The sequence below is a fragment of the Panthera leo genome, chromosome C1 (genome assembly GCF_018350215.1).
Source record: "Panthera leo isolate Ple1 chromosome C1, P.leo_Ple1_pat1.1, whole genome shotgun sequence".
In the NCBI taxonomy this organism is placed as follows: Eukaryota; Metazoa; Chordata; class Mammalia; order Carnivora; family Felidae; genus Panthera; species Panthera leo.
The window spans coordinates 201836439-201848439 of NC_056686.1; the positions used below are offsets into that span (position 1 = coordinate 201836439).

General features: G+C 53.8%; 1 protein-coding gene across 1 annotated transcript; it reads left to right on the top strand.

The window, feature by feature from the left end:
- Nucleotides 1-5717: 5717 nt before the first annotated feature.
- Nucleotides 5718-8182, top strand: CDK5R2 (cyclin dependent kinase 5 regulatory subunit 2). Its single transcript, XM_042953238.1, has one exon. It carries the CDS (start codon nucleotides 5868-5870, stop codon nucleotides 6978-6980), a length of 1113 nt encoding a protein of 370 aa, XP_042809172.1. The 5' UTR covers nucleotides 5718-5867; the 3' UTR covers nucleotides 6981-8182.
- Nucleotides 8183-12001: the final 3819 nt, after the last annotated feature.

Genomic DNA, 12001 nt, shown 5'->3' on the forward strand with positions numbered 1-12001 from the left:
TAAGAAATTGTCCCAAGTCTCCCAGCTCATAAGTGGAGAGACTGTATTTGAATCCAGACCTTTATGACTCTAGAACCCACATAGGAATCCCTACACTGTCTCTTTTAAGGTGACAAATATATTCTGTGCTATTTATGAACAAGTCAGATCTCTCCCTGGTCCCTCTGTCTGTTAACAAAGGAATATGGCCAGTGAGCCCCTTATTCAATCCCAAAGGAGACCTGGACCCCAGGCTCTGACTCACTCAAGAGACAGCTCCTAGAACTTCAGGGCCCCTGGATGCTTCCTGTGTTTTGAGATAACAAGGGCTTTCATGGTCATGACTAGAGTCTAGGGACCAAGTACCAAGCAGGGGTTGTTGGGGCAGAAGAAAGCACACCTTGGGGCAGAGAGATGAAGGGAACATCTGATCTGGAGTTCCCAAAGGCCCTCTTTTCCCCCAAGAGTCTCCAAGAGCAGAGTTTTCAGACCTCACTGGGGCTAGGCCAGGGCAGACAGAAGCACCTACCCCAGGGCACAGAGGTCTTGTGCTCGCAGAGTGGACTTGAGACATAGAAGGACAGGGAAAGGGACATGGAACTAGATGAAGACCCAGCCACAGCAGCAGCTTCCCTGCAGCCACCTGCCTGGTTGAGATGGAAACACTGATTCCAGCTCCAGCCCCCAGACAGGCTAAGAATATCCCAGAAAAGCAACAGCCACCACCCCCGCCCTTCTTGATCTGCTCCTACATCTGGAGTGCTATGCTGGGTGCCAGCAGGGGCAGGGAGGAGATAGAGTTGGGGGTGATGCTTGGGGTGGGTATGAAAGGGAGGAGGGGGAAAAGGGCTTGGTGGAGGCAGGACAAGGTGAGCTGACAAAGAAAGCTGGAGGGAGCTGGAAGGATTGGGCCCACAGAGCTGTGCTCAGGGGGCAACAAAGGAGGTGAAGGCAGGGGCCAGGGAGCTAGGGAGAGAAGATTGAGGGGTGAGGGTGAGAGGATGAGGAGGGCTGGCATCAGTAACCTGGAAGGGAAACCTTCTTTTATGAAAGAAGGAAGCAGAGCTTATGGCAAGGAAAAGGAGCTCCCAGCTCACCCACATCCTCCCCTGACCCCAATCTTGGGCCTCCAGTATCTAGACATCAGTCCCTTCTCTCCCTGCCCCAGGGCACTACTTCCTCAGCTGTGCTTTCCAACCCTATTCTCTGTTTTAAAACACCTGTTTTGGGCCTCCTCAGTTAGATCCTAACAAGGGGCCTGCTGGAATGGGAAGGAGGTGAGAAGGTGGGGTCTTCCTCCTGACAGCTGGCAGCACCTCCTTTGTCAGGTTCATCTTTCCTCTCTGCTCATCCCCTTTCCCACTCCCCACTGTTGCCTGGGGAAGTCTTCTCCCTCAGCTGCCTCCCCGGACCTTACTCCTCCCCACACGAGCTCTCCTGGACTAAGAGCTTCAGGAGAGGGAAGGAGGGCTGGGAGGGTGCATATCCTTCCCCTTTGCACACCTCAGGAGGTGAGACCCTGGTGGGGACACTGGATCGGTGAAGGAGTCAGAGGCAGCAGGATCCAGGCATTCAGATGCCCAGGCTGAGTCTCCACCCTGGCTGTTTTAAGAAACTTTATTGCCATCAGCCTCTCTGTAAGGGCCCCCTGGAGACATAGGTTGCAATGACCTTAGGTCCTGGGGCCTCCGGGCTTAATGTTCACTGGGGAGACCCTGGACTACCTTGGCATCCTGCCCTTTGTCTCAGAACCTTTCAGGGGCCCCCACTGAAGTTTGGAGGGATCTGGGGAGGGAGACCTGTGAGCCTGAGCACCTCCCCTTCATCTCCTGGGCTGAACTGCAGAAAAGCAGGCCTCACATGGATGCTGTGCACACAAAGACTGAGCCCGTCAGGCAGAAACAGACTAGGGAGAACCAGACAGTGCTGGAGCTAGAAAATGAAACAGATTCAGAGGATGAGTTTTATTTAGAGTCAGAATTGTAGAATTGGAAGAGGATTTAGGAATCATTTTTAAGTCCAATCCCCAAGATGTTATCTCCTTTCATTAATATTCATTTTTTTGTCCAATAATAAAAGTAAGATATATAGAATCCCTGCATTTTAATATGAAGGAAAGGAGGTCCAGAGAGCTGAATGACCAGAACTGCCTCCTGCCTCCTGGACTATGGCCTCTCAGAAAAGGAGATAAAAGGGTAGAAGAGTCTGAGCAGCATTGCCTGGAAATGTTCCCTTAAAGATGGGGCTCACCTTCCCGGGGGTGGGGGTCAGTGAAGGGCTCATCTCTCAGGTGAAATTGGTGGTAATCCTCATCAATAAGGCTGTGTTCCTACACAGGCTAATACCCTGGTCTAAGCCCTCCAATTCTTGTTTTGAGGTCTGCAGTTCTTGCCTTAAAGAGCCTGCAGGAATAACCATTTATCTGGACAGGGCACTGTTCTAGGAAATCTACAGAGTGATGGAGACAGACAAGGAGCCTGGTCTGGGGGAGGCGGGGTTCTCATCTCTGGGAGTCTAATACAGCCAGCACTGTCCCAGAGGAGCACCCACATCCATGAGAAATGGACAGAGGAGACGTGACATACAGATACTAATACAGATAATTGAATCAATCACAGAATATAGACCCTAAACATAATCCAACTAGAAAAGTACACTTGCAGATGCGGTGGGAAAGTCACCACCCTTCTGTAAAGCCCATCTTCTCCCTGAAGTTTTTCTATTTTAGCTATACCTATTCCCCTTGGCCTCCACCCTGTAGAGACATAATCTCCTTCTCTCCTCCATAAATGTTTGTTTTTAAGTTGATTTATTTAGTTTGAGATAGAGTGAGAGCGAGAGAGTGGGGAGGGGCAGAGAGAGAGAGGGCAAGAGAGGGAATCCCAGCCAGGCTCTGAGCTGTCAGTGAGCTGGACTCTGGGCTCAAACTCATGACCATAAGATCAGGACCTGAGCTGAAATCAAGAGTCAGACGGTTAACTGACTGAGCCACCGAGGCATCCCAATGTTGTTGTTTTTTTTTTAATAACAGAAATGCTGTTGTTTTAGGATCTGTTTTGATTATTTTGTCTCCTTGTCCTTTAAAAATTCCATCCATAGGGACTCCTGAGTGGCTCAGTTAGTTAAGCATCTGACTCTTGGTTTTGGTTCAGGTCCTGATCTCTGAGTTGTGAGATTGAGCTCTCTGTCAGGCTCTGCATCGGGAGCCCAGAGCCTGCTTGGGATCCTCTCTCTCCCTCTCTCTCTGCCCCTCCCCTGCTCTCTCTCTCTCTCTCTCTCAAGATAAATAAACTTAAAAACTTTTTCATCCATATTCATTTTGCGTATCTTTGATTCAGGACTCAGAGCTCAGCCTTTAATTAACCAAGTCGTTATGTAGCAGTTGCTGTTGGGGAAAGAGTTTAGAAAGATCGACCTCAGGAAGAGCATTAGGTCCCTTCCGATCAGTCCAAAAAGGCTTCTTGAAAGAGGTGGATTTTCAAGAGTTTGTCAGAAGAAGGCAAGGTAGTAGTTTGAGGGAGGGTTCTGGCCCAGGGGTAGTTGCTCAGAGATTCAAGAGGGATAGCCAAAGGAGGAGAGTGGAAAGTGTGTGAGCCAGAGAGAGGGTCTGAGGCAGGACAAGGTGAAAAATGAGAAAGGGAGTAAGACCTTTTAAAGCATCTGTTTTGGGGACCCTGAAGCAGGGAAGAAAATTCTTGATTCTGACCCAGAGGACAATAGGAAGTCACAACCGGGCCTGGAGTGGAGGTACCATGATGGCAACATCTGTGGGTGCTGCATAGAAGATCTTGTCCTACGTGACACCAGTAATAGGCCTTGCGTCAATGAGGGACTCCCGGGAGCAGAACTGGGAGGATCCACGTGCCGTTCAGATCCACGTGTTTCTGCTAGGGCAACTCAGTCTCAGTGGGACCTGTCCTTAACTACTGGTGAGCCTACTGTTCCTTGGGTGCCAGATAAAGGCTGACTCAGAAGCCCTTATAGGAGGAAGTGGGACCAATTATAGAAGCTGAAAAGAGGGAACGCTTTTTTGCAACTAGGGGGAGAAGAAGAGGTTGGGTAGGTCATCTGGGCTGCAAAAGTATAATGATCAGATGTAAGGGAGCAGGAGAGACTCTGCTGAGAAAGTGCTCACTGGGTGCTGAGTCAGGAAGGGGGTACAAGTCTGTGTGCATATGGTGGTAAAGAGATAGGGAAATAAGACAGCCACACCATAGGCCTCCAGGAAGGTGTGAGTGAGCAGGGGCTGTGGGAGAGCAGAGAAAAGCCAGTGCCTCTGGTGGCAGAAACTGCAGCCCAAGGGGATTCTGGAACAGCCTATATGGAACAAACCACATTCACACATACTCATACACACAAACCCTGACAGCGGTAGTCCCTGGAAGTCATTTTGGTGGTCTATGAAGAACATGGAGGTGATTCCAGGGATAATTCTGAGGATTTTGCTGAATACCTAAGCAAGGGCTTCTCTCCCCATCATACCTACCTCCAAGGCCCACTTAAGACTTCTGTGTTGGGAAGCCACAGGGAGCAAGCCTGGAGAAGAGTGGACACTGTCCCATAAAGCAGACAGAACAGACCCAGAACCAGCCTGGATGTGCAGGTAAGGCCCAGAGGGCAAGGCCTTATGGGTGCTGAGGAGGAAACAGAGAGACCCAGAGAGCAATGGGCAGGACCTAGCCTAATATCTTTCAGCTGAGAGTGGGGACAGCTCGGACATGAATGGCAGGAAGAATTTAACAACGAAAACCCATCTCAACCTGGACCCAGGGCTGGGCTGAAGGTTGGGCCAAACCCCTTGGGCTTGGGCCTCCCTCTACACAGGAGGCGCTGTCTGCTGTCTGAGCCCGAGGAGACCAATCCATCCAATTTCTAGCATTTCCCCCAGGAACCAATCATTCATCACCTACCCAAATGTGGGATCAGGGTGTGTTGGTGAGGGAGAAGAGCACAAGAGGAGCCACCCAGGGACCAAAGCCTAGGGCCTCTCCCCACAGACTCAGCTGCAGACACTCAGGCCAGCAAACAGCAGACTCAGGAATATATATCTGAGGGTCTTGCCATCCCCAGAGCAAAGGCCCCCAAGGAGGGGATTGTGACCTGCTGGAAGGTCGGGGCCCTGCCAGCACCCCATCACAGGCAGAGCAAGAATGCACCTGCTGCACTCCTCCACAACCTCCCCGGTGGTGGCTTCATGGGACAAAGGCAGGGGAGGACAGCGAAGAGATAATCTACCTATGGCCAGATTGGGGAAGCCAGAGCAGTTCGACCCAGCAGGTGCCCGGGCGCCTTAATGAAGGTACTCACTGCCCACCCTGCCCCCCCCCAACACATAATCAACAGCGGGGAGAGTCTCTTCCCACTGCTTCTCTGCTACCACGATCCAATGCATTAAAACAAGCTGACCCAGGGCCTTAGGACTTGGGGCGGGGGAGAGCAGCCAGTCCCCTCTCCCCAGCTCTGACCCTGAGGAGGCCCTTGGAACCAGGGCCACCTCCTCCTCCTTTCCCCTTTCTGGTGAAGGGAAAGGACCAGAGACAGAGGGTAGGGGGTGGGGCGGGACTTGAGATAGGCATGCGAGTTCTATTGGTCAGAGGAGCTGCCGGTCACAAGGGCAATTCGGGCGAGGATTGGCTGCGTGAGGCGGGGCGCGGCGCTGCTAAAGACCGGGCCCAAGGGGTGGGGCTGACGCTGCAGCTGGCGCAGCTCAGACCCCGAGCAACCGCCGCGGAGCAGCCAAGCAACCACCTTCCCCTGCCCGTTCCCGCGCCCGGGCCGGGGCTAGGCCCCCAACCGCCGGGTCTCCGGGGGCTGCAGTAGCGGCGGCGGCGACAGCGGCGCCGCCCGCGGTTCCCGCCGGGGCCCGGGCGCCGGCCCCGCTCTGCAGGATGGGCACGGTGCTGTCTCTATCCCCCGCCTCTTCGGCCAAGGGCCGGAGGCCCGGCGGGCTGCCCGAAGAGAAGAAGAAAGCGCCGCCCGCGGGGGACGAGGCGCTGGGGGGCTACGGGGCGCCGCCAGCAGGCAAGGGCGGCAAAGGCGAGAGCCGGCTCAAGCGGCCGTCAGTGCTCATCTCGGCGCTGACCTGGAAGCGCCTGGTGGCCGCATCTGCCAAGAAGAAGAAAGGCAGCAAGAAGGTGACGCCCAAGCCGGCATCCACTGGCCCTGACCCCCTGGTCCAGCAACGCAACCGCGAGAACCTTCTCCGCAAGGGTCGGGATCCCCCCGACGGCGGCGGCGCCACCAAGCCACTGGCGGTGCCGGTGCCCACCGTGCCCGCGGCCGCTGCCACCTGCGAGCCGCCGTCGGGGGGCAGCGGGGCCGCCCCGCCGCCGGGTTCCGGTGGGGGCAAGCCTCCACCGCCGCCACCCCCAGCCCCGCAGGCGGCGCCGCCGGTGCCTGGCGGCTCGCCGCGGCGGGTCATCGTGCAGGCGTCCACCGGCGAGCTGCTGCGCTGCCTGGGCGATTTCGTGTGCCGACGCTGCTACCGCCTCAAGGAGCTGAGCCCGGGCGAGCTGGTGGGCTGGTTCCGCGGAGTGGACCGCTCGCTGCTGCTGCAGGGCTGGCAAGACCAGGCCTTCATTACGCCCGCCAACCTGGTGTTCGTGTACCTGCTGTGCCGCGAGTCGTTGCGCGGGGATGAGCTGGCGTCGGCCGCCGAGCTGCAGGCCGCCTTCCTCACCTGCCTCTACCTCGCCTACTCCTACATGGGCAACGAGATCTCATACCCGCTCAAGCCCTTCCTCGTGGAGCCCGACAAGGAGCGCTTCTGGCAACGCTGCCTGCGCCTCATCCAGCGGCTCAGCCCCCAGATGCTGCGGCTCAACGCCGACCCCCACTTCTTCACGCAGGTCTTTCAAGACCTCAAGAACGAGGGCGAGGCCGCCGCCGGCGCCGGGGGTCCACCCAGCGGGGGCGCGCCCGCGGCCCCCTCCTCCTCCTCGGCCGCCAGGGACAGCTGCGCGACCGGAGCCAAGCACTGGACTATGAACCTGGACCGCTAAGGGATTCCCAGGGCCGCGCCCGCCCCCCACCCCCATCCCAGCCCCTGACACGCACTCGGAGCCCCCGGGACCATCAAGCCGCCGCCGCTGTTATCGCCGCTCCGCGCCGCGGCCGGAGGAGGAGCCGCCCCTGTCCCGCAGGGGAAGGTGGAGGCCAGGACGCCAGAGGCCGCGGCTCTGAATATGCTAGGCATAGGGTGGGGGATGCGCGTGGGAGGGGGAACCCCCAACCTCACCCTTTCTGTCTGCCTGTGCCCCATGTCTTCAATTCTACCTGGATCTCCTCCTTCCTTTCTGTGTGCGTCTCTAAGTCCATGTCCCTTGGTCTTGACCATTTCCCGGCCTTCTTCCTCTACCTTCATCCTCCGGTCCGCCTTCCCATCTCCCTCTCTGCCTTTCCATTTTCGGTAACTTGGGTGTGTATTTCCGTCTCCATCTTACCCCCCACCTGGCTATCTCTCGTTGCTCCCGTTTCTCTTTCTGCACCTGTGTCCCCAGCTCCCCTTCTTGTTCTCTTTTTTTCCTCCCTTCTGGCATGTGTCACCATCTTCCCTCCTGTCTGCTCCCCCCCACCCCCACCTATGTCAGCTTGCATTTCTTCCCCCGACTGAGCCCTCATATCCCTCTTCCCAGACCAAAGGGACTATTAATTCTTGATTTGAACTGACTGAGGTGCGGCGAGAAACTGCAGCCCTAGGAGCCCAGACAACCACCTGGATGGTCCTTCGCCCCACCCTCACCTCCTCTCCCTACCTTTTCCAACGTGTTGCATGCCGGGAGTTGGGGGGTGGGGGAGATGCCGGCTTCAAGAGGCTGAGGTTTGGGAGCAAAATCAACCTAGGAGGCCACCCTGGCGGCGGCGGCGCCTCAGCGGAAGGATGGGAGGAGACAGAAACTCTTCTTACACTGGGGGAGGGGCACCTCCTCTTCCTTATCCTTAGGTGTTTTTGTTCCCCCCACCTTTTAATTTATTTGGTTGTTTCCAGAGGGAGGGGGGAGGGATGGGTGTTGGGCTGGGAGCTGTCTGAGGTGCTGATTTGAGGCCGGACCGGAATCCTCCCGGGAGGGTACCAGGGACTGGGTTGGGCCTGGTGCCGTGTCCAAGGTGCCAATGATGCGGGCCGACGGCGCGGGCTGCACTGTCTGTCTGTCCGTCTGTCCCGGAAAGAACTATAAAGCGCTGGAAGCGCCTGCAGATGGTTTTGCGCCGGCCTTTCTTTGGGCCCCAGGAGGGAGGGAGCGGGAGCAGGAGTGAAACTGTCACAGGCACGGCAGGAGGACCCCCACGGGCCTCGTGGGGAAGGTGGGTACCTGAGAAGTGCTACTCTTTCTGTCCCCTCGCCCCCCGCATTGGCTTCCGTTTTACAGAGAGTAAAGTAGCCAAAGGTTGAGGCCTGGTGATAAAGCTGAATCCCCTCACCCACTCCACCTCCATCTTGTCTCATCTAGCTCTTCATTAATGCACAGGCTATTTAGGGATTACGTGATGAGGACAGCAAAAGTGGTTCCCTTTACAAAGTAGTCCACTGGAGCAGAACTAGCTAGTTATGATTGCTGCTTTTCTCTTCCTCCACCTCTCCCCACTATATATACTGTCTAGAGTCCAGTCAGGCCTAAGTCTGTGCTCACCACTCTCAGGTGGGGCCTGACTGTCACACTCAGCTCCACACCCTTCTTCCAACATGCTAGGTTGTTTCAAGGCCGTTTCAGTCACATGCCCACCCAGGACAGCCTTGGGAAGTCCATCCCTGCTTAAGGTTCAAACCTGGCCCCTTATCCCCAGGGAGGCTAGGTAGGACACAGGCAGCCTTGGAGACAGGAGCCATTCTTTGGGGTTGAAAGAACAGAAGTAAGCTCTTTAGCCTGAGATTCCTGTTCCATTGCCTTCTTAGCCACGTGGCTAAGCGCCCCATTCAGTTTCATTGGCCCGAGGAGGCCTGGCTCCAGTAGAGCGCTGGCGTCTCTGACCCTAGTAGTCGCCCAGACATCAAGCAGCTGGAGTCAGAACCCCGCGAGGCCTGAAAAGACTAGGCCCGGGTTCGCTGTCCGTGGTGCTGACCGGCGCGCTTGGGCAGGGTGGGGGCTTGTAGGGGCAGGAGGAGTTACAGGCTCAGCTTCAACTAGATTTTCCGGATAATTTGGGGAGTAGGTTGTGATCTCTTCTGGTGGCGAGTTGCAGGAGTCTGGCAGGATAACCTAGGATGCCGGCTTCCATTTACCCTCCTAAGAGGACAGAGCGCGACTCTCCCTCGACCTCGGCCCAGCGCCCTTGCACCCGGCCTGGAGCCGGAAATCCCCAGTCCAGATTTGTGAATCGAATTCCCGGGGGGGAGAAAAGGGAGAGCAGGCGGAAGGGAAGGCGGGAGCAGCCGCCCATTGGCTGGAATTTGGCGCAGTCAGCGCGGTGCCGTCATCTCTCCGGGTTTGGGAGGAGGGAGGGAGGAGCACTCGGGTCACCCCGCGGCTGTCGCCATAGCAACCAGACTAAGCGGGCGGGGCCACTTTCCACTCTCCCCACTCTAGCGGAGGAAACCATCCTAGTCTGCCTTATTTGGAACTAGTTAGCAAGACTACTTGGTTGGAACTTCTGCGTTAGAAGAGTATAAAGTGGGTGGGAAAGAGAGACGATAGTCTACCGAGACTCCCAAACATTCTGCTCTCTGTACTGCTCCTGAACCCATAGAAACAGCACCCTCCCTTTACTGCACACACACACACACACACACACACACACACCCGTCCAGGAACCTGTGGTCTGGCACTTGGAGACTTAGAATGAGAAAAAAAGCCTCAGTGCGTGGTGTCAAATTAAATCTCACTTTCCTTGCCATGCCCCCGAGGCATGAGACACTGCCATAATCCGATTAGGCGGTAAGCGACTGGAGGAGGATCAGCATGAATACACGGAAGAATTAGCCTCCTGGGTCAAACCTGGTCAGACTCCTGTTTTCTCTGGGAGGGGTGGTCACATGGGGGAAAGGTTCAGTCTTCTGAGAAGGCAAGGTGAGAAGGGAGAAGGTGCAGAAACAGTGTCAAATGCCTTCTTTTTCTGCTCAGAAACGAACCTCACGACAGTGAGTCCAGGCTGAGGAGAGAAGTGCTGAAGAGGGCTCAGAATTCTAGAAAAAGCCCAGCCTGTGTGAGGGGTGGACTAAGGAAAGAATGGAGATGGAGGGTAGAAGACAAAAACCCAGATGGAGCCATGACTCAGCACTTCCCTTGGCAAAGGACCGGGGTGACTCTCCCAGCACAAGAGGAGCAGCAGAGAGGGGAGGGGAGCAGGAAAGCAAATGTGTGGATAAACAGTGATCTGGCCATTTGTTGCTTTGATATACAACCAAAAGCGTACATTTTAACCCAGAAAGGAGATACATAGGCATTTACACTGATGAAGGCTCCTTCAGTCATGACATGTACACATCTCCACTGCCCACTTACTTGCCCCTCTTCCTGGAGCAGAGTACATTCTGTCCTGAGAGATATGCTTGCCTGTCCCTGGAATACCTTGGTACTTAATGGGAAAGGAGAAATGCAAAACAAAACAAAACAAAACAAAACAAAACAAAAAACTGCAGACGTGGGGGCGGGGGTTTTGGTTGTCATGGTAACTGCTTTGCCTGCCAGACAGAGTGCCCAGCAACCGGAGCATCTGGCAATATCCAAGGGGACATCCTGTGGCCTCTACCCATGGATACCCTGCCTCAGGCACCCAGATGGGCGTCTCTGGAAGATTTCTACAACAGAGGCTGCCACAGCAGCCCTTCTAGCCACACCCCCATGAGGAAAGACAGCTGACAGCCAGGTATGGAGGGCTGACCATCTTCACATGTCCCACTTTAAGTGGCACTCCTGACCCCTTTATACATGATAGACAACATTTGCTGTAAGTGGCCTCAAGACAGCAGGTGTTAACAGTTTAAGGACCTTTATTAAGACCATTACCTTCCTTCTCAGAACCTTGCTAAACACCCTACAGGAAGGTCACCTATAGCCCCAGACTACGTGTGTAAATGGGTAGAAAAATTGTTCTAGTTCAATGATGAAAGATTGGGTGCAAGATAGATAAATTGTAGGGGATAGTCTCAGGATTCAATACATTAGTTGACCTTAGTTTAATACATTGAGATTTAGAGGCAGTCTTTCTGTTGCACTTGCTGGCTGGATAGTTAACTTTTCACTCCAGCAACCTCCACCCCTATTTTTTGTTTCTTCCTTGTGTCTTCAGTTTAACCTCTTAATTCCTGCATTAACATTTTCCCAATCTAACTTAGGCTTTCATAGTTCCCCCCCCCCCTCAGTTTTCCCCGCTATTTCTTTAGTAATTAGCTTCTCCTAAGGTCTCTTTCTACTTGGATATATTGCCCACAGCAGTTACCCCCTCTCTTAAGATTACTCCACTTCCATTTCTTTACACCTCTTGGTCATAGTCTCCTGTGACTGATATTTAGCTTCAAGTCCATAAATCATAAAGTTTCTCTGTGTGCATTTTTATATATGACTACCTAAAAGGAAGCATTTTTATATATGACTACCTAAAAGGAAGGTGATGATAAACAATATAAATAGGGAAAGAGGTATTCCATTATAATCTTTCTACATTTAACTCCTTAAAAAAATTACATGTAATCCCAGAAAAACACAGAATATCAAGAAAGCATAAGAAAGAAGAGTAATGATGGAGGGCTTGCCCTGTCAGATATTTAAATGTATTAAAGAGCTAAGGTAGTTAAAATATATGGTACTGACATAGGAATAGACAACAGAACAAAATAGATAACCCAAAGCTAAACCCTGGCATACATGGGAATGTAATATATGATACAGGCATCATTTCAACTCCACTGGGAAAAGATGGATTAGTCAGCATATGGTTTTGTATAACTGGGTAGTTGTCTATATTAAGAAAAAAGGCCAGTCCTTCCTCATTCTTTATCCCCAAATAAATTCCAAATTGATTTTTTAATGTAAAGAAAAAAAGCTATAAAATCCTTAGAAGAGGAGACAGCTTAAAAGTACCTACT